The sequence below is a fragment of the Stylophora pistillata genome, chromosome 2 (genome assembly GCF_964205215.1).
Source record: "Stylophora pistillata chromosome 2, jaStyPist1.2, whole genome shotgun sequence".
NCBI classification, from domain to species: domain Eukaryota; kingdom Metazoa; phylum Cnidaria; class Anthozoa; order Scleractinia; family Pocilloporidae; genus Stylophora; species Stylophora pistillata.
The window spans coordinates 45558607-45582798 of record NC_142520.1 but is presented as its reverse complement, the minus strand read 5'-3'; the positions used below and the strand labels follow the sequence as shown (position 1 = coordinate 45582798).

General features: G+C 38.0%; 3 protein-coding genes and 2 long non-coding RNA genes across 5 annotated transcripts; 1 reads left to right on the top strand and 4 right to left on the bottom strand.

The window, feature by feature from the left end:
* Window positions 1-4069: 4069 nt before the first annotated feature.
* Window positions 4070-10268, bottom strand: LOC148739828 (uncharacterized). The gene is made up of 3 exons (XR_015996893.1): window positions 10196-10268; window positions 9969-10049; window positions 4070-4106 (listed from the first exon to the last, which is right to left on the bottom strand). It is a non-coding gene; the product is annotated as an uncharacterized LOC148739828 (long non-coding RNA).
* LOC111347139 (uncharacterized) lies at window positions 5036-6909 on the bottom strand. The gene has a single exon (XM_022954393.2). The coding sequence runs from the start codon at window positions 6882-6884 to the stop codon at window positions 5238-5240; it is 1647 nt and encodes a 548-aa protein (XP_022810128.2). The 5' UTR covers window positions 6885-6909; the 3' UTR covers window positions 5036-5237.
* Window positions 7060-9770, top strand: LOC148739829 (uncharacterized). Its single transcript, XM_088749844.1, has one exon. It carries the CDS (start codon window positions 7129-7131, stop codon window positions 9586-9588), a length of 2460 nt encoding a protein of 819 aa, XP_088605970.1. The 5' UTR covers window positions 7060-7128; the 3' UTR covers window positions 9589-9770.
* Window positions 10269-12479: 2211 nt separating the features above from the next.
* On the bottom strand, window positions 12480-13286 carry LOC148739827 (G protein-coupled receptor GRL101-like). Its single transcript, XM_088749575.1, has one exon. It carries the CDS (start codon window positions 13284-13286, stop codon window positions 12480-12482), a length of 807 nt encoding a protein of 268 aa, XP_088605701.1.
* A 1802-nt stretch (window positions 13287-15088) lies between these two features.
* LOC148739826 (uncharacterized) lies at window positions 15089-17516 on the bottom strand. Its single transcript, XR_015997346.1, has 3 exons — window positions 17275-17516; window positions 16461-16532; window positions 15089-15489 (listed from the first exon to the last, which is right to left on the bottom strand). It is a non-coding gene; the product is annotated as an uncharacterized LOC148739826 (long non-coding RNA).
* Between the last annotated feature and the right edge of the window lie 6676 nt (window positions 17517-24192).

The window sequence follows — 24192 nt, the reverse complement described above, 5'->3', positions numbered from 1 at the left end:
TTATAAAGTTGCATAGGATTTCATTGAGAATTGTTGTCACTGCGTAGGCTAACACGTCTTCAACTAGTTACTAGGGTGTTTATAGATGACCCGGCCCACTGCCCGCTATCAAATTAAAAACTAACAAACTGGCATACATGTAGTTAGTCATTAATATCATGAAGAACTTTCAATGAAGGTGCAAATAAATGCAACACTCGTTTTTCAAGAACTACTTTATATCGAAAGTATTCAGATGGTATGAATAGTAAGGTATTGTGCTCATTTAGACCAGCCATAATTGCTATATATTTCAGCTGTTGCATCAACAGGTGTAAGTTACACTGACGATGACTTTCCATCACTTAAGGAGAGCTCTTGCAAGTACCCTAGCCTTCAGTCACTTCTGTTTTCTGTCTGTAGATCCACCATAATAATTAATTCCAAATAAAATAGTACTTTAAAGGAACTAGACAAATTTGAACATCAAAACGGTCCATCGGTGTTAGACACCTCTACTTACAGAGGTAGTCAGTTATTACCTCCTTTTATAAGCTTCTTCAGAGAATGATTCATTTGATAGAATAGTACAATATTACACAGTAATATTTTGTATTAGTTAAGCGTTTTTAAAAAGTCATTAATCTTTAACCAATCTCTCCAATAGAATTTTTCCAGTGACTACCTAAGTAAAAGTGAGGCTTCGATAGCCTAGAAAGTGGCTTAATCCCTTGAGTGACCAGTCAAAAATCATTTTCTCTCCTTTACCTTTGTCACTGGGCCCTGCAATCTCTTCGCTCCCCGCCTGCTCCCTAGATTCGCCAGCTGTATGAAAGCAAAGGTAGAATAAAGTATGAATGCCTTCAAGGTTATGTTTTGGATTTATGTCATAATGTCATATGGACTCTCACAGTCACTGTGTAGGCTAACACAATTCCTGCCAAATAGAGATATGAAGCGGTCTACGTAGTAAACCCGTTTCCCACTTTTAGGCAAGCAAATTGGCCCAGTTAGCAAGCTGTCAAGTTCATGAACAGCATGCACCGTTAGCGAGAGTAAAGACGACATATGTCAAACAGTTAGGAGTTCAAAAAATCAATTCATTGTTTTTTTACCTTCGCCAGTGGGTTTTCCAGGCTGAGGCTTAATTTTTCCTTCTTGAACTGCACCAATAGGTTTAAAATAGATTACAATAATGGAATTATTTACATTTGATTTCTTACACTCGCTGAAATAATCGAGAACTCTGGGTGGGGCACCAGAGCATAACATCAGTTTTGGAGGGTGTTTAACCAGTCAGCTGTTATCTATTATAACTTCTTAAAATCTTTGTCGAAGGAACACCAATTTCCTTCATAACTTTTGTCTCTGTTACCTCTCGTCCTGCGGGATAAGTGCGACGAGTGCATACCCTTGACCTACTTGTAACTGCCCCGTTAACATTTTCAAAGCGTTGACAAAAAAAAAAAAGGTAAAAATAATAAAAAAATAACTAAAGATCAAGCTGGTGTTTGCTTTCCCTCAGAATTTATTTTCTAACAGCCTTGAACCTCGTGCTTCTTTATATCGTGTAAATCAGGGTTCTACCGATAAAACGCCTTGTAATCGCGATATATTTTGAACGTTGCATCAGTAGGTTACACCTAAAACTCCCGTCCGTCATAGAAAAGGGTATTTAATTCAATGTAAACAAGCACTTTCATAGAACTAGGTAAGTTATCAACATCAGAGCCTTGTATTGGTCTGTAGACACTCCTACTTACATAAATAGTGAACAATTAATTACCTTCTTTTTGTCTTCCTCGTCGGTACTGGCTTCCTCCATGGTGAACAGTAACTGCAGCAATATAAAGAGCACCTTTCATTTGACTAAATTGCTGGTTGTTTCGTAGGGGCTCAAAAGTTAATTACTCAACTTATTCGAGTCTTGCTACCAAGTAGATATAAACATAACTACGTACCAATATAAGGTAATTTGTTACGAGAGCAAGAACAGCTCTATGCAACATGCACTGACGAGCCTCGGATATTACAACATACTCGTACAATTATCTTACTTTAATTCAGCCAAACTAAAATTGATCCTTTGAAGGTTTTAAACAAGTGTTGCTGATTTCCTAAGAAGACATTTATTTACGAGCACCTTTGACATGCATGCTACTAGTTTTGTGTAATTTCCTTTACTTCGTAAGTTTAACTGGCAATTTTCTCTGACAACCGCAAACTTGCCAATAAGAGGTTTTTCGATTGCGCTGTTCCGTTAGGTTCAGTAAGAAAGGAAGGAAATACCAACCTACTCTAATGAACTCATTCATAAGACAGACTTAGAATCTGTGATTTGATTGGTGATTATGAGGTTAATAATACGGAATACCGATCTTGTTTGTATGACGGAAAAAGAAACAGTACAGTCAAAGATTCCATGCACCAGCTTGGTAGTACCAGTCAATACTTTGGGTGGTACAAAGCATTCCTTAATTTAATGTTCTGTAAAATAGTATACTTTCCTTCAAAATAAATGAAAATTAAAATGACCTTATACCTTTTACAGTCTTTTTAGTGGCTGGTCGGATGTCAAAATCATCGTCATAATCTGTTTCAAGGAACAAGTGGAGTAAACCATTACATGATGCTTTTGGTTCGTGTTTTCTACTTAAATATATTACTATACTAATGCATTATACATGCGGTAATATTCTTGTTTATTATCCAACTACACTCCGTAGAGTAGAAATAACGCCCAAGACGAATACAAATATCACACGGTATTTGTATTTCAGAGAACCAGTTAGACAGGTTTTCTCGAATCGCGCAAGCCACGAATTGGATTGAAGTTACAATTTGATTTCTTTTTCTGACGATGAAGAGTCGGAATAGCTAGCAAATATTTATTCAAGTTTATTAGATAAATCGAACGAAGAAAAGCTGCTAGACGACAATGGTATTTCAGCATTTATGGAAGAAAATAGAAACAGCAAAACGACAAAGCGCCAATGCCGTTCCGCGGCTAGGCATACTTCTTTCACGCACTTCTCGTAAATAAATATCCGAAAAATTCGCCCGCACTGAGATAAAAATTTGGCTTGTTGGATTATAAATAACATATTAGAACATAACTACCAGAGTCGCGCAATCAAATTCATTATACGTAAGCGTGCTCAAAATCCCGATAGTGCACGCTGATAGCGTCAGCAAATCCGACTTTGCCAAAATTTTTTTTTCGCGCGAGCGGCCATTGCTAGTGCGCGGAAAAATAATACATTTCGCGACAATAATGGATACAAACAGAAACTCGGCCTGCTAATCCGAAAACGAAAACCATGTTTCGACCTTTTCCCATGGGCTAGAGTTCTTAAATGAGGCAGCAAAAGAGAAAAACAAAGGAAAAGGAGACTCGGCATCAGCGCCGTCACGATTCGCTTCAAATGATATTGTTGTCCGTTTTTCGCGTCGCATTTGATGCACAATTCCACCAGCTATGTTCTAAAACAATTGGTTCATGCTTTCAGCTGTGCACTATCGAGTTATGGAGCACGTGGGAAGTTTGGAGAGCACTCAAGAAGCTAGAGTTGCCCTCGGCTATCGCCTCGGGCAACTCTTACGCTTCTTTCGTGCTCTCCAAACTTCCCGCGCGCTCCATAACTCGATAGTGCACGCTAAAGCATGAACCAATTGTTAATTAGACGTTTTGGTGTGTCGTATCACTGAGTATTTTTACTCGTTATTTTTATCTTGACTCGCCCTACGGGCTCGTCAAAATACGACACAACCCGCAAAAATACTCAACCCTACTACACAACAAAACGTCTAATAAGATATATGTATTCTATTATTTATGGATTGATGAATGTATTACTAAGTAATCCAGTTATTAAAAAGAAGACCTTACATACTTTTGTTCAAGTCTACTGTTAGCTTTACATTCAGAACTGGACGCGCGCAAGTTTAAAAAATTTGCACCAAAGCTTAGAAATCGCGATGAATTAGCTGAGTTCTCGATGGATACAAACTTGTTATGTTACACAGCCTATATTTACATCTGCAAGATTGTGAGTTTTATTTCATTTAACAAGTAATAATACCTAAGGAAGATGCACTTTCATCCCCTCCACAGGCTTGTTCCATCGCTGTCGACAAAGTTAAGGAATATTTTTAAGTTGGAGTTATTTATCGTATAATAAAACCAAAAACTCAAAACCGAATAATTATAAACAGTTATTGGATGAGATTTTTGTGATATCCGGAATAACCAAGGTAGAGGTGAGGGTTATTAGCCGAGGCCGAAGGCTGAGGCTGATAACATTAACCGAGAACTTGACTGTTCCGGATATCACAAACACCTCACCCAATAATTGTTTTATTATACATTCGTCACTTTTGTCGATCTTTTAGTATTTTCCGAATCTTTATCTTCAAGTAATTTCTCAATTTCTAGCTGGGTCGATGATGCGAATCGAGAAGCCATTCCTACTTCGCTGTCCGTGAACTAGACATTGCTCCACCGGAAATCATACATTGCGCGCGCAACCTACAGATTATTTACTAATCTGCAGGTACAGATTAGTGACTAATCTGTAGGTTGTGCTGTTTCCCAGAATTAACTGCAGGCATTTAGCCAATGAGAAGACAGATGTTGACAGCAATGTATAATAATTATCAATATAGACGTATCATTCGTTTACTACGGCTGTTTCGTATATGGGTACGAAGGTATCTTTCCTTCTATAATACACTATGCAGGTTATTAAGGGAAAGGGAGGGGGATCTCATGGGTAGGGGTGTAGAAAGTCCTTTGGAAGACTGTCACCAGAATTTTTAGTGTTATCTAAAGAAAAATATAAAGCTAAGTGAACTTGGTTTTCTCCATGCAGTTATCAACCAAAAGTGATAACACCAAAGCTCATCACACTTATGTCAGGTGGGAAAACCCTTCGTCGATCTTTTCACTGTTCAAACGCACATAATGAATGCATCAGAGCAGGAAAGGAATGTCGTGGTTTCGCCCTGGGTATTTCAAATTGAATTTGCAAATATTCTGGTAAATTTAGTTAATCAGAGAATGTTTAGAAATACATTTGATGATAAAAATTAACGGTAAAAAACTACGACGTTTCGAAGTCTGCATGACCTCATTATCAAGTAAAATGTTAAAACTGATGTAAAATTGTAGCTCAGAGATTATATACAAATAAAATGTGATAACTTCATTAGAATAATGAGCGTTCATTGTTATTGGTGTCAGATCGTGCAGTATATGTTTAAATAAATACTTTTGCACGTATTGAGTCAGACTGCGTGTTTAACTTTGGTTTTTGTTCGCGAATGAATAACATTTCGTGGATTAGGCAGTCCATTTTCCCGCGGCATTTCTTGAGAACGGAAAACATTTTCCCCAGGCCAGCGGACGCTACACCGTGGGCCTCCCTCAGATGCTTGCCAATGACAGAGGCTTTATGTTCTTCTATGCGTTGATGAAGATGGCGTGTGGTGTAACCGATATAATCCGCATCGCACGAATCACATTTAAAAGTGTAAACAACGCATTGGTGGTTAATTAAAGCGGGCTTCTCTTCTTGTATCTTGAGCTTTCCCTCGATCTTACGACTCGTGAAAACTGGTTGTAGGTCAGTTCCGATTTTCCGGCCAAGATCTTTCAGCTGATGTCTTACTGTGTCGGCCGATTTTTGGTCTTTAAATGGTAAAGTTATTCTGACAGGTTTTTGTGTAGCCGCGTCAAGTTCAGTTGGGGTTTCGTGACGGCTTTGGATCGTAGAACTCGTGTACCAGGCGATAGCTGAGTTGATGAGTTTCACTGGGTACTTAAGCTTAGTAAACATCCGCTTGAGATGCTGGCATTCCTTCGTAAAAGATTCTTTCGTTGATGACAGGCGGTAAGCTCGGTTCAGCATTGTATTCAGCAGAGATCTTTTGTAACGCTGATCGACATGGCTCTGGTAATGTAAGAGCAGTCCTGTATCAGTTGGTTTATGATATACGCTTGTTGTCAGGTGGCAACCGTTTTTCTCAATCATCATACCGAGGAATGGAAGCTTGTTGTTTTCAGCAATTTCCATTGTGAACTGTATGGCAGGATGGCATTCGTTCAATGTTGAAAGGAAAGCTGTTGCGGCTTGAATATTTGGCATCGTGGCTAATGTGTCATCGACGTACCTTTTGTAGAAACTTGGTAACTTGTTGTTGCGATCCAGTTGTTCTTCAATGGAGCACAGGAAAACGTTTGCCATAAGGGGTCCCAGGGGCGAGCCCATGGCCACACCGTCCACCTGCTCATAAAGTTGACCGTCGAACTGAAATAGCTGATCTTTGGTTGCTATTCTTAAAAGTTCGGTAAGACCTGTCTTTGTGAGGTTGAGACCATGCGTTTCATTAAACCAGTTGTTTTTAAAGGCTTTTTCAGCGATGATCTCAATAGTCTCGTCGAGTGGCACGTTGGTAAACAAAGCACATACGTCATACGACACGAGAATGTCATTCGGGTTGAGTGGTGTTTCCCTTATCACTTCGGCGAAGGAGAAGATATCGCTGATAGTGTGCTGATTTAATGAAAGGGGCTTAAGCTTCTCTTCAAGCCACTTGGCCAGGGCGAAGTTGTAGGTCCCAGTCGATGATAGTATCGGTCGCATTGATAGTTGCTGTTTGTGAGTCTTTGGAAGACCATAAAGGTGAGCAAGCCGGGAACCTTTGCGACAAACTGTGTCAGCAATCGGCTTTGGCAGGATTTTTCTGACGACGGACTCCAGCTGTTTTTCTTTTTGTAGTAAGGGATGGTAGTGTTTAGGAGGCCGGCCGCGTGTTTTTGGTCTTTCTGTGTTGATAGGGGTGAACTTCGTTGTGTCTTTGATGGAAGCATCACTTAGTAGACGGATGTACTCTGTCTTGTCCATTACTACTGCGCCAGATCCTTTGTCGGGTTTTGTAATGACAATGTCTTCCCTTCGTCTAAGTTGATTTATGGCTTGTTGCAGTGCTTTGGGTGGTCTTGGGCCTCTCCTTTGAATATAATTCAGGGCAATCGAGCGAAGAGTCGCGGCGGCTAATTCTTTTTGGTCCTTTATCACATTTTATTTGTATATAATCTCTGAGCTACAATTTTACATCAGTTTTAACATTTTACTTGATAATGAGGTCATGCAGACTTCGAAACGTCGTAGTTTTTTACCGTTAATTTTTATCATCAAATGTATTTCTAAACATTCTCTGATTAGAATTCTAAAACGGGAGAATCGACTGCACTTGTTCAGGCGTCTTGAACAGTTAAGCAGTAAGCAAATCAAATGTGATGGAGCCATTGAATTTCTTCGCCTTTGCCAGAATGTAGATCTTACACCAACCTTCGCCAAAGTCGACCAGACGAAGTCGAAGAACTGGCAACAATCATCGAAAGCGTTCTCAACAAATGTCATCGCCGAGGAGCTAAGATCAAAAGTGAAACAGAATGCTATGTTAAAGATGGAAATGAACACCATCTATGACGAAATCCGCCAACAATGTTCACCGCTACAGTACATGCTTACCTTACGCGTTATGACAGATCTTCGAAAGAAACTTTACGAAGACGTAATGACCAACCACACGAGAAAGATTGCAAGGTTAATTAACAAGGAATTTGACGTTGACGAACACATTACAAACATCTCATCGTACCGACTGTCATTCTTTGAAAAGTTAGTTCTCTGCCGTGGTTTGAAATTCTCCATCGCTCAACCTGTGCCAGCTCGTGATGTAAAAGCCAGCTTTGAAAAAGCTTACTGGCGACTTGAACCCACATTACCGGAGGACCAAAAAGAATTAGCCGCCGCGACTCTTCGCTCGATTGCCCTGAATTATATTCAAAGGAGAGGCCCAAGACCACCCAAAGCACTGCAACAAGCCATAAATCAACTTAGACGAAGGGAAGACATTGTCATTACAAAACCCGACAAAGGATCTGGCGTAGTAGTAATGGACAAGACAGAGTACATCCGTCTACTAAGTGATGCTTCCATCAAAGACACAACGAAGTTCACCCCTATCAACACAGAAAGACCAAAAACACGCGGCCGGCCTCCTAAACACTACCATCCCTTACTACAAAAAGAAAAACAGCTGGAGTCCGTCGTCAGAAAAATCCTGCCAAAGCCGATTGCTGACACAGTTTGTCGCAAAGGTTCCCGGCTTGCTCACCTTTATGGTCTTCCAAAGACTCACAAACAGCAACTATCAATGCGACCGATACTATCATCGACTGGGACCTACAACTTCGCCCTGGCCAAGTGGCTTGAAGAGAAGCTTAAGCCCCTTTCATTAAATCAGCACACTATCAGCGATATCTTCTCCTTCGCCGAAGTGATAAGGGAAACACCACTCAACCCGAATGACATTCTCGTGTCGTATGACGTATGTGCTTTGTTTACCAACGTGCCACTCGACGAGACTATTGAGATCATCGCTGAAAAAGCCTTTAAAAACAACTGGTTTAATGAAACGCATGGTCTCAACCTCACAAAGACAGGTCTTACCGAACTTTTAAGAATAGCAACCAAAGATCAGCTATTTCAGTTCGACGGTCAACTTTATGAGCAGGTGGACGGTGTGGCCATGGGCTCGCCCCTGGGACCCCTTATGGCAAACGTTTTCCTGTGCTCCATTGAAGAACAACTGGATCGCAACAACAAGTTACCAAGTTTCTACAAAAGGTACGTCGATGACACATTAGCCACGATGCCAAATATTCAAGCCGCAACAGCTTTCCTTTCAACATTGAACGAATGCCATCCTGCCATACAGTTCACAATGGAAATTGCTGAAAACAACAAGCTTCCATTCCTCGGTATGATGATTGAGAAAAACGGTTGCCACCTGACAACAAGCGTATATCATAAACCAACTGATACAGGACTGCTCTTACATTACCAGAGCCATGTCGATCAGCGTTACAAAAGATCTCTGCTGAATACAATGCTGAACCGAGCTTACCGCCTGTCATCAACGAAAGAATCTTTTACGAAGGAATGCCAGCATCTCAAGCGGATGTTTACTAAGCTTAAGTACCCAGTGAAACTCATCAACTCAGCTATCGCCTGGTACACGAGTTCTACGATCCAAAGCCGTCACGAAACCCCAACTGAACTTGACGCGGCTACACAAAAACCTGTCAGAATAACTTTACCATTTAAAGACCAAAAATCGGCCGACACAGTAAGACATCAGCTGAAAGATCTTGGCCGGAAAATCGGAACTGACCTACAACCAGTTTTCACGAGTCGTAAGATCGAGGGAAAGCTCAAGATACAAGAAGAGAAGCCCGCTTTAATTAACCACCAATGCGTTGTTTACACTTTTAAATGTGATTCGTGCGATGCGGATTATATCGGTTACACCACACGCCATCTTCATCAACGCATAGAAGAACATAAAGCCTCTGTCATTGGCAAGCATCTGAGGGAGGCCCACGGTGTAGCGTCCGCTGGCCTAGGGAAAATGTTTTCCGTTCTCAAGAAATGCCGCGGGAAAATGGACTGCCTAATCCACGAAATGTTATTCATTCGCGAACAAAAACCAAAGTTAAACACGCAGTCTGACTCAATACGTGCAAAAGTATTTATTTAAACATATACTGCACGATCTGACACCAATAACAATGAACGCTCATTATTCTAATGAAGTTATCACATTTTATTTGTATATAATCTCTGAGCTACAATTTTACATCAGTTTTAACATTTTACTTGATAATGAGGTCATGCAGACTTCGAAACGTCGTAGTTTTTTACCGTTAATTTTTATCATCAAATTTAGTTAATTAGGCTAAATATACCTGCCAAGGAAGTTGAGCTACAAAGTCAATCCCGGCATAACCATCAACATCAGCGTCACGGTTGCAAATCTTTCGAGTGGAATAATTTCCTTGGTGTTTTTCCCATTTGATTGTTTTACTTTAATTTTTGCAAAGTGCTGTTTGAATATAAGTACACAGACGGAGTACTGACCTAGTTGCGGATCAGGCAATTCAGGGACTTCCTCTACTGGGATTTCGTGGTATTCTATTTCTTGCATTTCAATATGTTCTCCTATGGGCAAAAAAATAGGCGAAAAAGAAAAACAAGATTATAAAAGGGAAGAAAAGAAAGTATAGATAAGTGACATTACAAAAGGTTACTGAAGAAGACAGGGGATATTTCATATGTAATTACATTGACAAGAACTATATCTTTACCCTCCTCGTTGTTAGCATGTGCACCTTCATTTCCAAAATGTCCCTGCTGATCATTTTCTGCTTCTTCTATTTCATAAAACAACAACAATAAATCTGTCTTGATCTTCTATGATCCAAACAGAGAATAAGCCACTACCAGGCTTTTCCAAACAGTTATTACAGTGAAAAACATTCTACTAGTCAGATTTGTATCTTTACCTTGAAACTGAAGACAGAGATTTATCGCTTTATATTTTGATAGTAACTTAGAAATGTCCGCTCATATTTTTATTAAAATGGGTTTGGTAAATGGCACCAATTTGTTTCAACATTCCAAGAAAATGGTTTTGGAGATACCAATCCCCATAAATTGAATTGAAATAAGGATTTCTACCGGCCCCCCTCCCCCCCATGAAACTTCCTTAGCCCCTATTTCTACCCTTGAATTCAGAGTCACTTCCTTGCCTGTTCGTGCTTTAGCTCCTCGTGTTCTTCATTACAATCCCATTTTGCTCATTTCAATAATTTTCTCAGTTAATCAAAATAAAAAATGAAAAAATACAGATCACTTTTTACCATCTCAAAGCATTTTCACTCTTATCCCCCTTGAAAGCCCTAAACGCAAAAAAATTTGAACCAAGGCACTAACAGAAAACTTGCACAAAGATTGTTAAACCTTAAAGTTTGTTTATTTCGAGGTGTGGAACAACATTATTGTTATCATAGTATTTTAAAATAGAACATAAAACTGTACCTTCTTGATTTTTCCCTCTGTTGAAAAAATATCGAACATTGGACCACAGCTTCCTCAGTTTTGGTTTCAGTATAGCTTGCACCTACACATGAGAAATTTATGGGATAGTTAGTGTGAGACTCTTGAATAATTAACAACTATTCACCGAAGTAGAGGTGGTTAGTGGTGGATAATTACCAAGCCGCGAAGCGGCGAGGTAAATATCCACCGCTAACCACCGACACTGAGGTGAATAGTTGTTTTAGTATATACTAAAACAGTGACATAATATACACCACCAAAAATTTATTTTAATTCATACATTCCAGCAGCGACTCCAACATTTTCCCGCGCGTAACGATCCAACGCGGCTCGGATCGCGGTAAGTGATTTTTTGTTGTAAAAACTGCCGTCACGTTTTTTCGCTGACAGATAAAATTTCCTAAGATATTTGTTTAGCTCTGGTGGCGACATTTCTTCAAATGGTGTTGCAAACTCTTTCTGTATTTGAAAGCATTCTGTAAAAACTTCCATTCAACTTTGATTTTCAAGTGAACAAGTGAGGTTACGCAAGATTAATATGCATTTGTAAACAAAACCTTTTTCTCATTGGTTTTTATCGATAAACTTCCGGTTACCATTACCTTTAAACACAGCCAAACCAAATTTAGTCGCTTTCTCTGTGTTTTCAGGGACTGCTTCGTCGTTATTTGAGTGATTTATTCGCTTGTCACGGATACAAACGGGCACGCCATTTTTCCCAAGTTGCTCGGAGGTTAATAGCAAAGGATATTCGGAGTTTGACTAGCCAATCAGAGCGCGCCTTCAACGCTATCCACTGTTTTAGTATATACTAATCTCTATTATATTTAAAGTGCCCAAAATATCAACAAAAATGTTTTTCGCTTATCTAATTCTACATTTCACCAGATGAACTTCTGCGAAAAAAATTTTTCGATTTGGATAAAACGCAATTTTTTGCTTATTTCTTAAAGACATTCAAATTTACCGCCATTTTGTTCCACCATTCGCACCAGTCTTCCTCGGTTTAAAGTGAGTCGTGACGTACGTTCAGGAACACGTGATTTTGGGTTTTGACTTATCTGACTTGAAAACAAGTTGGAATTTGCTTCAGAGTAGTCTCCATTTAGTTACAATGCCCGAAAGGTGCGTTGCCGCTCTTTGTGACAACGTTGGTTTTAAACTTAAGGTCAAGTGAGGTTCCTGAACCTACGTCACAGGCATCAGTCGCGTGGTCATTTTGAGCACGTTACTCTTGTGATCAGCGGTAGGGGTCGACCGCAAGAAAATAGAATTTTGAACTTTGTAAAAATTCGTAAAAAAATTGCGTTTTATCCAAATCGAAATTTTTTTCACCGAAGTTCATTTGGTGAAATGTAGAATTAGATGAGCGAAAAACGTTTTTTGACATTATGGGCACTTTAAGTTGGTCTCCGTGGTCAAAATCAACTCTTTTTAATTTTATTTTTTTTTATGTCAACCGTCATAGTTACAAAATTAAGTTGTCAGCCTGCTCTGACACGAAAGCAGACTTAAACATGGCAGTATGCCCTATTCAAAAGTAATAAAAAATAAACCTGTTACCTGTGGAGTAGAAAGCGTATACAGCAATGGGTTGACAGCTGAATTGATCGGCAGAGCGAACACTGCAATCCATACTGCCAGATCTCCAGGTGGATCAAATGTTTTTTCGACGTGCGACTTGATGCCGATAGCAATGATTGGTATCCAACACAGGAAATCGGTCAGAATAATAAAGAAGACTCTTTTGGCAAGTGCTCTTTCTCTTTTAACCTGGGCAGTTTGTGCTCTTGCTCGTATTTCACGAATAGTTCCATGCGCTCCGAGCTGTTTGCTTGACGACCATGATTTCAACAAGATGGCAATGTAAGCCACCATTATGAAGATAAAAAGAGAAAAATTCAAAACGATAAAGATGGAAGTGGAGTATTCCCAGCCTTCTTGTAATTGCGGGGAAAGCTGAAGGGGCAGGCACACTACGTTCTTGCCATAATACCAGTCACCGAAATAGCGCATTCTAGACAAGGGAAGGAATGCCATAACGCCTCCCACCAACCAGATGACTGCACACATTATACGAGTCTGCCTTGGTGTAATTTTTGCAAAAGTGTAGGGATACACAATGTTCTTGAGCCTGTCCCATGCAATCAAAGAAATCATCATAACTGACACCTCACTTGAAAGGATAGACATGGCGCCATTGAAATGACAAAACCAGCCAGTGCGCCACTCATAGTCGTGCAGGTAGTATTCCCCCGACCATTGTAGGTCTTTTATAGCTATAATGATAAGGTAAATACCCATGATGCCGTCTGAGATACCCAGATTCACCAACATGATAGACTGGACCACATTGTTATCAGGGAAAAAATACTGCCACCCAACAACAAACAAAGACCCAAACAACGACAGAAGACCGACAACCCAAAGACTTCTTCTTGGAGCAAGGTTACGGAACATAGAGTGACAGCTTGCGAAGTTGTCATTGAAAGAATAGTCGCAATCGGCATCCTGCCTGGAAAGATCGAGGTGGCAGCACATTAGGTTGGTGTTCAAAGTCCTGGATTTGGAAAAAAAAGAGAAGAAATATTTAGCATTAATAACATCCTTACACGGATAGAAAACAATAGGCATTCAGTGATTTAAATACGTTAAAGGTTAATGATCTGCAAACGATTAATAATTGGTCATTGCTTGATAACATACACTCTTATTAAAACAATTTTTTTAGAGGGTTGATTGAAGTAATTGTTTATTATGAACGGAGTCTTACACTCTGATAATGTGCTTCAACTGCTGGGTGAAAAGTCCTCTAGGGAGCTCAGCCATCAGGTTGTAGTGCATAAACCTGCAATTTTGAAAAATAATCAGAAAAACATCAAGTTGGATTATATAGAAATTAAACCAAAATATTTAATTTGGCTTACTCCAAAAAATGTATTTGAATTGGAAGAATGAGATTCATTTATTATTGTTAAAAAAAAAAAAAAAAACAGAAAGCACAAAAAAGAGGGGAAAAAAGGAAAAAACCCAAGAACCCTAAATATTTCATAAGAAAGCCCAGCTTTGTAATGAATTTTATGCAACAAGGTTTACTTGCTTAGATGAAAATCTCTCATTTGCCGTACACTTACAAAAATCGTAATTCGTGGACATAGGTGAAAGTCGCGCTGGAAACATTTTGTATCTTATTGCCGAAGATATCTCTGAAAAGAATAACATAATAACTCACAATTAGTAAGTAGACAGGGTCTCACGATTGCCTGTTTCCTCATAAATTTACATGGAACTGCAGTGAAACTATCTGGCTCTCAACCATGGGTGTTTGCGTTTCTCTTATATCTAACCTTGCTTGCTAAAAGTATGTTCATAAAAGAACATATTTTTAGTCAAACATAAATCACTACAGCAGTACTTTGTTAATCAGCTTATTTTTATTTACTTGATATTAGAATTTGTGAACTTCAATCTCAGATCTTAAATGCTTCTGTTATACTCTTTCCATTGCTTAAGGTATTCTATTTTTTTTTCTATTTGTGATTGACTGTACTCACAGAGCTTTGAGGTTTCCGACGCCTTTAAAAATTTTGTCAGGCAAAGTCTCGATTTTGTTCTCCGAGAGATATCTTAAACAGGCGAAAGGAATAAAAGATAAATAATATAATACTGTAACATAATATTATTGCAATCGGGTGTGGCACATTACATTTAATCGATGACAGAGTTAACATTACAATCTTGTAATTTTGCTGTTATCAACTGAGTTGATAAATGTAAAATGGCGTCCGTAAAGAATTCATAAAAGCTGACGTTTTGAGCGTTATCCCCTCGCCAGAGCTACATATGGTTTGCGAATCCACTCATCTTTGGAAAAGATTTCAAATCTGAGTGTACTTACAATTCGAACAACTTTACCAAGCCCTGGAACTGATCTTCATGAAGCCTCTCAATCTTATTGTAGTCCAATTTCCTGAAGAAAGCACCATGGAAAGTTTAGACTATATATGCAGATGTAGCTGTGGAGTAATATCTTTAACACTGTTTCTTTTTCATCTTTTAGGCCACTACAGTAATTCAGGTAAGGCAGTGACAATGCTTTATCCAATAAAATAGCTCTCAGTTTTTATTTCTTACTCTTCAAAGAAAAACATCAGACATGAGAATAATACTTTCAAGGTTAAGCTAAAAAAATCCCAAGTTTATTCCCAAGCGCCTTCATGAATTCTATTGTTTAAAGCTGAATTTGAAAAATTATTTATGATCCATTTCCTGTTACAAATTACGAACTTATTGGGTAGTTTGATCCTCCAATACAATATCATTATATATAATATTTCAAAGGAAACTAATGTTTGCCTTCTGAAAGTAGATTATAATTAGAATTGTCAATTAATCTAGGAAGCTGTTGTATTTACCACATTCTAAAATTTTCAATACAATCTTTAATGTCAATAAGAATCTCACTCACAGAAATTCTACTGCTGTAATGTTTCTGAAGATGTGCGGTGGCAGATTTCTAAGTTCGTTGTTTGACAAATCCCTACAAGAGATCACCACAGTTACAAGGGATTTGCTAATGATAGAACTACCATCTAAACTGATTCATAGAATAATAATTATTGGCAGTTTGTGTTGAAAAACTTTCAAAAAGTGTCTTATTACTTGTGTAGTGGCCTCCCCTTTTCAGTTTATTTCCCCCAAATCCTTAACACATATTCCCAGGAAGAAGTCTTATGTCTTCAAATCCAGCCCAAGAAGACCCTAGCATATTAAACTTGCTAAGAAGACAATAATAAAGAAAAACTAGAACATGAGAACATCTGTCAACATCTTTTGAGGAACAATGACAGGAAATATGTTTTCCTTATAAAAAATGAAAGAAGAAGCCAATCAAGGAAATATGCACTTTCGACTTTTTTTTGGAGGGGGGGGGGGGGAGGGGAAACTCCTCACAGGAGTGAAATAATTATAAAATAAAACAAATCAAAGAAACAAAAAAATAGGTACAAAAAAAGTAGCAACCTCACCTGTAGAAGAAAGATAATATCCAAATGCAAGCTATTTCTTTTGTCACAACTATTATTATTTTCATCATCATTATCATCATTATCACAACTATTATTATTGCTATTACTTTTATTACTCTTACTATTTCATTATCATTACTACAATTATTACTACTCGTATTATTACTAGCATTAGCAAAATTATCACTGGCACAGCTCTAGCTTAATGGTTTATCCAGCAGAAAGAAATCAAGGCGTTGCTGAGGCTGCTATAAGACAGAAGCTTTTAAACTTTTAAACCTCCAAGTACCTTAGCATTACTTAACAAAGCACATAAACTGCATGAAATAGCATTCTGTTATTCATCTAATCAGATTTACAAAATCAAGCTGTAAAACTCCATGATGTTTGAGATGTTACGGCTGTTCCTTTGTAAACAATATGAACAAAATGATCATTTGGTTTTAACCAATTATCTCCTTTGTTAAATAACCATTTCACTCACAGATGTATCAGCTTGGAAAGGCTGCTAAAAAGTCGGTGTGGTAGACTCTTCAACTTGTTATTTGACAGATAGCTGGTAGGAATGATGAAACAAAAAATGCCTTTTCATTACGACTGTAGCTCATAATTCATAAGCAAAAATCATACAAACAGATGCTGGTCATCAAAAATTATAAAAAAATAAGTCGTAGTCAAATCTGGGCATTATGCTTATTTTAGAGAAATGAATGTTTAATCTTGTCTCACAATTTGTCAAACAATTTAACGTTCTTTTATCTATAAAACTAGGATTAACAGCACCATTTTGTTCATTGCTTATCATGGTTACTGTCGAGTATATACATATTGCGCATTCATTTTGGTAAGGTCAATATTTCTAGCAAAAGGAGAAACTCGTAGCTGACAGTTTTACATTAACTAGCACACCAAACTCTCTTCTCTTATGTTGGAAGAGCTACGCTGGTTCCCCTTTCATTCAACGTCATTTCTAAGGTAGAAATAATTAAAGAAATTATCGAGCTCTTGATCTCAGAAGATATAAAAATAGGTAAAAAAAGGTAAAAATATCCCACAGTGACTGGAAACTTTATGGCACGCATGATTTCATTGTTGAATGACTGCAGATCTTACACTCTGATCATTAGAAAAACAGAGATCAAAGTTTGGTTAAATTGATTGATTACATTTTGGTTCTTATGGAAATATTTCAAGTGGCTGATATTTCTTTCAGTCTTTAATAAATGATTGGAACAGTGACAAAGAGATGAGCAGTTAGTAAGCTAATTTCTGAGGAAAGGATATGCAGAAAAACTTACAGTTCCCGCAGGTTTTCTAGATCTTGAAATAATTCAGGATGTAGTTCAGTGATGTTGTTGTCTTGCAACCATCTATGTTGAAGTAGAGAAACATGATTTGTTGTATCACATCCAGCTATTTCTATCAAAATTGCTTCTAACTGACCTGTCTTTTGTCATTGAACGGAAAGAGAGATTATGAAAATGAAAAAAAAAAAAAGAATGGGCAAAATGAATGACAAATGGGTGGTTGGGAAGTGTAATGCTCTTACCTTATGAAACATTTATTCTAACACTGAGCTGCATCATTTAATTCACAACTTAACAAATAACCATATTATGGCCCTGACCACACAATACAACACCACAATGCAAAGCAATACCGTCATGGCTTTTTCACAAAGTTTAGATTAGAAACTATTTTCTTTGTATTAAGAATGTCATTGGTAACTTTTGTGTTTATCAAGTTAAAAATGTGATTATTTGTTCTTCTTCATAGTGTTTTCGTTGCACTTCACAGCACAAGTCATAATGCAGATCTTGAAACACTTTGATCTAGCAAAGGGAAATGATAAACTGATACGATGCAAAGTTCTGTTTTGAGGTCAAGGAGTTTCTTCTGCAATAGCATTTGATATTTACTCACAGTTCTTTTAATTCTTTCAAGTGCTTGAAAGCGCTTCCCTTTATTCCTTCCAGGTGGTTGTCATTCAGGCGTCTACGTTATTTACCATGAAGAATCGATTATTAGTTCATCTGTCTGGTTAGTGCGATTAGTGTCGGTGTTATCAATTACTGGTGTTTTGACAAGTAAGCAAAAGTGGAATCAGTGACATCGAGTGAGGAGTGGCTCCCACCAACTTTACCCAAATAAGATACGCTTGTTTTTGTAATGAAACTACGTTCATAATGAAAAAATCAATGGAACTCCTTTGATAAGGACGCCTGGTGATGACTGTTCTACAATGAATGAATACCTCATTTAAAAGGTAAGTCAGAGCAAGATATCTGATATCTGAGGCTTTTAAAGTTGTTGTGGAGCAAAGGAGGCACATCTTTCCTGCTCTATCAGAAATATAGGACAATACAGTGTCTATCTCTGAATCTGTAAATTCCTGTTTTTCTGTACATTAGGAATTGATCAACAGGTGATAAATAGTCTGAAATCTGAGTTTTTAATCCACAGGTGCGAGAGTTGGCCCCTGTTATTAGTTGTATGATTTGGCTCTTTACTCAGGAGGACTGACTGTCTACCTGTTTTCAATTGTTTGAAGTCTGAGAGAAAATATGTTTCTAACGTCCTAAAGGTAAACGGCTATACCAAAACATTTCCCCATATCTGCCAGAAACCATTGCAGCTGGTAAAAATCCTGATGAGATCAAACCAGCAACTGATTTTGTTTTTATTCCTTACATCTGAGGTGTTATGGAACCCATCGAGAGAATTTTTAATAGCCACAACGTTTAAGGTTCTCTAAAACCTTTTCAGACTTTGAGGATGTTTTTCCCAAACTTAAGGATCCTGTCACACAAGAACAATAAACCGACGCTATTTATACTATTCCGTGCAATGACTGTGAACACGAGTATATTGGACAGACCAAACGTCAGTTTAGTAATCGGTTGAGAGAATTACGGTCTTTTCGTCCAGAAGTCTTTTCATCCGAGTCTCTTCGTCCAAAAGTCTTTTCGTCCAAGTCTTCTCTTCCAAAAGTACTTTTACCTAAGTCTGTTCGTTTACTTGTTAAGACTTTTCTCAAAGCAAATAAATAACTTTTAGAAGGCTACATAAGGCTATATAAAGAACTGCAGCAACTACAGAATACAGGGCCATTGAGGTCCACCTTGTCGCCATGCTTTGAAGAGCGAGGCAGATATATTATATTATAGATAAGGCTATAAAGAACTTATCAGTGCCGTTGCCTATTTGGTTCACCAACCTTCATTTACGAATTCAATGTCATGAATTTAATACACAGGGAATTAATGAAGTCTTAACGCAATATATTTTATTAATTAGTGGCAAAAATAAAGACTTGCTTGCTGTTCAATTGTTTCACGCGAAAGAAATGAGAATATTAGGCTCATAGTTAAGCGTCTATTGAGCGTAAAAGACAACGAAGTGTGACATCACTACGTGTCCGACATACCCAAATGGCGGCGGCTCCCAACAAAAAGTTATTTATTTGTTTCGCGGAAAGACTTAAAGACTTAAGATGAAAATAATTTTGGAGGAAAAGACTTGGACGAAAAGACTTGGACGAAAATACTTTTGGACCAGACCGGACACCATCAAAAAGCGGTCTTCTTTTGCAGAAAAGAAACCCCAGCTTTGTCGGAGCACACATGCCTGACTAATCATACAATTGGGTGGGATAAATCTAAAATGATCACCAATAATCGACGTTACCACCAGTGCCCTTATGTGGCATATCAACTCCATTCACGTGACTATAGCCAGAAATCCTATACAAGATGGCTACCAAAATGGCCGCGAGCATGCGTAAAGTGCGGAAATGCGGAATAAATATGGAATATGGCTGCGAAAGTATAAAGGAAATAATGGGAAACTGAAAGTATATTGCATTTTGTGTCATTAATGCTAGAAACTCAACGTTCCCCATCATCAAAATGGAGTTAAGTTCGAACCGCATTTCAATCGAAAGAAAAGTGACAAAAAATGGTTTTAGACGGTCCGTTTTTATTCCAATAACCTCATATAAAAGCCACATAAAAGTCACACTCCCTCTTTCTTTTATCCCTTGCAATAGGGCTTACCTTCAAGGTTTCTTTAGTTTGCTAAGAGTAAACGGTTGCATTGATTCGGTTGCCCATCATCTTATATCCGAAAGATAAGAAGTTTAACTCGCCAAGCAAACTTTTTTTCGCTCCAAAAGCATCCCAAACATGGTGCCTTTTCGATTTGTAAATTGCCATTTTCCAGAAATGCGAGAAGCGAGGAAATGAAGCCATTACTTCGGCAAAAATGCTCCCTCGAACAGTTCGTTTTTGTTCTTCTAGTGCCAGTTTGTTTAAATATATTCTAATTACCGTACATAAAGTACCCAAAGGTAAAAAAGCCGCCGTACAAAGTATTTGTATCGTCTAAAACCACTTTTTACTCGCTTTTCTTTCGATTGTACGTAATTGTCCATGAGAAACCGGGACAGAACCGGGCAGGGGCGATAAACCTCAATTCACCGATTTGGTTCAAACTTGGCTAAGTATCAGAGTTAACAAATGTGTGAAAATAATACGTCAAAATATTTATTTCCCGAGGAGCGCTGGGAAAACTCTCATTTCCTACATTTTTTGCATAGTTAATTAGCTAACTTTAATTTGCATTGCTGCTGTGTCAAACTGAAAATCCATCAGCAAATTCAATCAACAGGATTATATTTTATATCTATCAGACCTCTAGAAAATTGAGTTTTTTTAACTTTTTCATTTCATTTCTTCCTTTACCTCTCGCTTAAGTAAAGGCGACTTTTTCTGGTTTTGACAAAGTCCAAAAATAAGGGTACTTTAAGGCCCAATATCTCCGATGAGCAACCACTTCTGATCATTATTCCTATATGAACAGTGAAAGCCATCACTTTACTTCCAAAATTAGTAATAACATTTTTGCGCAATCTATTTCACAACCCATGCTGACGTGAGGTTTACATCTGCCTCCCGCTTTTTCGTCTATATCATCAAATTTCCGTACACCTCATTTTTGTTTTATTAACTTAAAATAGCTTGAAATTTACAAGAAATTTGCCAGAGTATCATTTAAACATAAACGAGGAAAGAATATTCAAATAGCGCAAGTTGAGCCCTTTTTGAGAACCTTTTTCGCAGCTATATTTGGATCATTCTCGAGGAAACGCAGCAGTTGATGATGAACATCAATGGCGTATGTAGTTGAAATTTCTGACTTAAGAAATCTAGGAAGAAACTTGATAGTACATAGATGTCTTGTGGTGCACATGATATGTGTTGGTGTCAAAAAGATAATTTGATGCCCTAAAAGCCGATGTTAATCAAAAGGACAATCCGCCATCTTTGAGCAGATCGCGCCTGCAATTTTGTTCAGCGATCAACTTTGACATTTATTTGGCATATTTTGTTTCTAGTCTACAAAGTTTAAAACGTAACAAAGATTTACGGCTACCAAGATATTTGACCGAAAAACAAATAAGCACGTGATATATTGGTCTCCTATCAGCACAGGGAAAAAAAAGAAAATGGTTGAAAGACTGACACGTATATGGAAATCACTCACAAATTTTATCCGAGGTTTACTGCATACATTTGATATGTAATCTCTTTGGGTGTACTGTCATATCATATCTGGCCTCGGTGTGTTTAATATATTTTGGCAGCCTCTTTGCCCCAGCCACATCGTAACAGATTATATTACATTCACGCTCGACTGCTGAATAATATTGCCGGCCTTGTAAAGGATGGCGCAGCGTTGATCACGTAGACGGAGGAACTAGGGGAATTAGTTTACAACGAGATCTAGTGATCTCTTTGCAACCTTCCAACATTGTACGTGTGTGAAAAACAGCGATGTTTATTTTTAGTAAAGGACAAGGATGCAACAATGTCAAAGTTATCCAATTCAGTTAACTTGATGGTAATGGATCAGTTGGAAAGAAGATGTCTATGAGACTTTAATGCCACAGTGCTAGTCACACTACCACCGACTTTCTGTGGTCGGATATCCTATCCAAGACAAGATTTTTTCCCGCCTTTGCGGGCGTCCTTAGGAAAGAATTCGTACGCGCGCTACTTTCATTAAATCCTGGCCTTACAAATTATACATCAGAAGAAAGCTTGATAAATACAAATTACGATAAAAATATAATTTAACTCAATGAGTTTTCATTTTAGGAAATGTCAGGAGTCGGTAAGACGTGAATCGATCGAGGGTTCTTCTACTGAATTTATTGGGTATCGGATGCCACATGCAGCACAAGCAAAATATCTACGCAGTCTCGAGGCATCAATCAGCAAAAGTATGTCAGGCTATTTCGATATTCTGATTGGTTGTCTGGATATTACCATCTAAAGTTGAAGTAGTTAAAAATATGCGAGGCGTGTTGCGTAAATGAACGCAAAAAAACTTACATTTTCCTCCTATAAATAAACATTGGCTGAATTCATTCCTGTAAAAACAGCGGCAAAAAAGCGATCACGTCTCTTCAAAGTCGTTTTCTTGGACGTCCAAACAACCTTTTGCCATAATCTTTCTTGTAGTAACTTGCTATCAATGCCCCCTGACAACCTCAGAGACATTTGCGAAAACACAAGGATCCGCGAAATGTGAAAGAGAGGATTCTAGTTGCCTTTCATATCACTTTATGCCTAGGATGTTTGCACATACACGAGAGTTGGTGTCGCAAAATCCTGCTCTCATGGACTCACCGTCTGACAATGAAACTGAGTCTGACACTCCCACAATCTTAAAATGCATGCCGACGTCCTTGGTACACAGTTTTTCTTATCAATTGCTTTGGCAACTGTGCATTTTAACATTTTCGGACTTAAAGGAGTTCGGGGAAGTATAGTCTCTAGCCTGCTTGAGTCACTCTGAAAAGTAGAAGCGTCTGCGCATGAAGGAGGTTTTCTTCCGGGTTTTGATGTTAACATTAGTGGATTGTCGGTTATTATTTGCAACCTTTAAGAGCGGGTCACTTCTGTCTGATACTTCCTTCGAAATTGATTGTTGATCCCCCCCCCTTTCCTCGCCCCACCTTTCAGCACTTTTGCAATTGATCAATTTCACAGCTGCAAGAGATTACGTATCAAATGCATGCAGTAAACCTCGGATAAAATATGTACATGAATTCTATATGCGTGTCAGGTTTTTAACCTTTTTCCATTCCTTGTGCTATCAGGAGACCAATATATTATCGGGTCATTTGTTTTTCGGTGAACCAGCAACTATCTCAAGCTTATCAAGTAATTAACAAGTCAAATATTTTGGTAGCCGTTAATCTTTGTTACATTTTAAACTTTGTAGAATAGAAATACAACATGCCAAATAAATGTCAAAGTTGATTGCTGAACAAAATTGCAGGTGCGATCTTATCAAAGATGGCGGATTGTCCTTTTGATTAACATCAGCATTTAGGGCATCAAATTATCTTTTTGCCACCTACATATATCATGTAAGTCGATACGTATCACGCCGTAAAAGACCCATTATTCTGGTGGATCTTCCCAAGAGCTCTGTCTCCGTTTAATATTTCAACAAGGTAACGAAGCAAATCGAGTCTGGTACATTGTGGACACAATGGCTACTGATCTAACAAATGATATCAAGCTAAAAGTTGCAACTGAGGCACCACTGAGACATGTATGTACCTTCAATTTTCTTCCTAGATTTCTTAAGTCAGAAATTTCGACTACATGCTCCATTGATGTTCATCATCAACTGCTGCGTCTCCTTGAGAATAATCCAATTATGGCTGTGAAAAAGTTCTCAAAAATGGCTCAACTTGCACTATTCAAAGATTCTCTCCTCGTTGATGTTTAAACGATAATCTCTGGGCAATTTCTTGTAAATGTCAAGGTATTTTAAGTGAATAAAACAAATATGTGGTGTACGAAGTTTTGATGATACAGACTAAAAAGCGGGAGGTAGATGTATATTTCACGTCATAACGGTCTATGAAAAAAAAAAATTGCCCAAAAATTTTATTACTGATTTTGGAAGTCCAGCAATGGCTTTCATTGCCCATATAGAAATAATGATCGGAAGTGGTTGCTCATCGGAGTTATTCGGCCTTAACATACCCTTTTTTTTGGACTTTGTAAAAACCAGAAAAAGTCGCCTTTACTTAAGCGAGAGGCAAGGGAAGAATTGAAATTAAAAAGTTAAAACAATTCAATTTTCTAGAAGTCTGATAAATATAAAATACAATCCATTCAATTTAATTTGCAGAT

Coding starts and splice junctions, on each gene's coding strand:
- LOC111347139 (XM_022954393.2), bottom strand. CDS start 6,884: ATGGACAAGACAGAGTACATCCGTCTACTAAGTGATGCTTCCATCAAA.
- LOC148739829 (XM_088749844.1), top strand. CDS start 7,129: ATGCAGACTTCGAAACGTCGTAGTTTTTTACCGTTAATTTTTATCATC.
- LOC148739827 (XM_088749575.1), bottom strand. CDS start 13,286: ATGTTGGTGAATCTGGGTATCTCAGACGGCATCATGGGTATTTACCTT.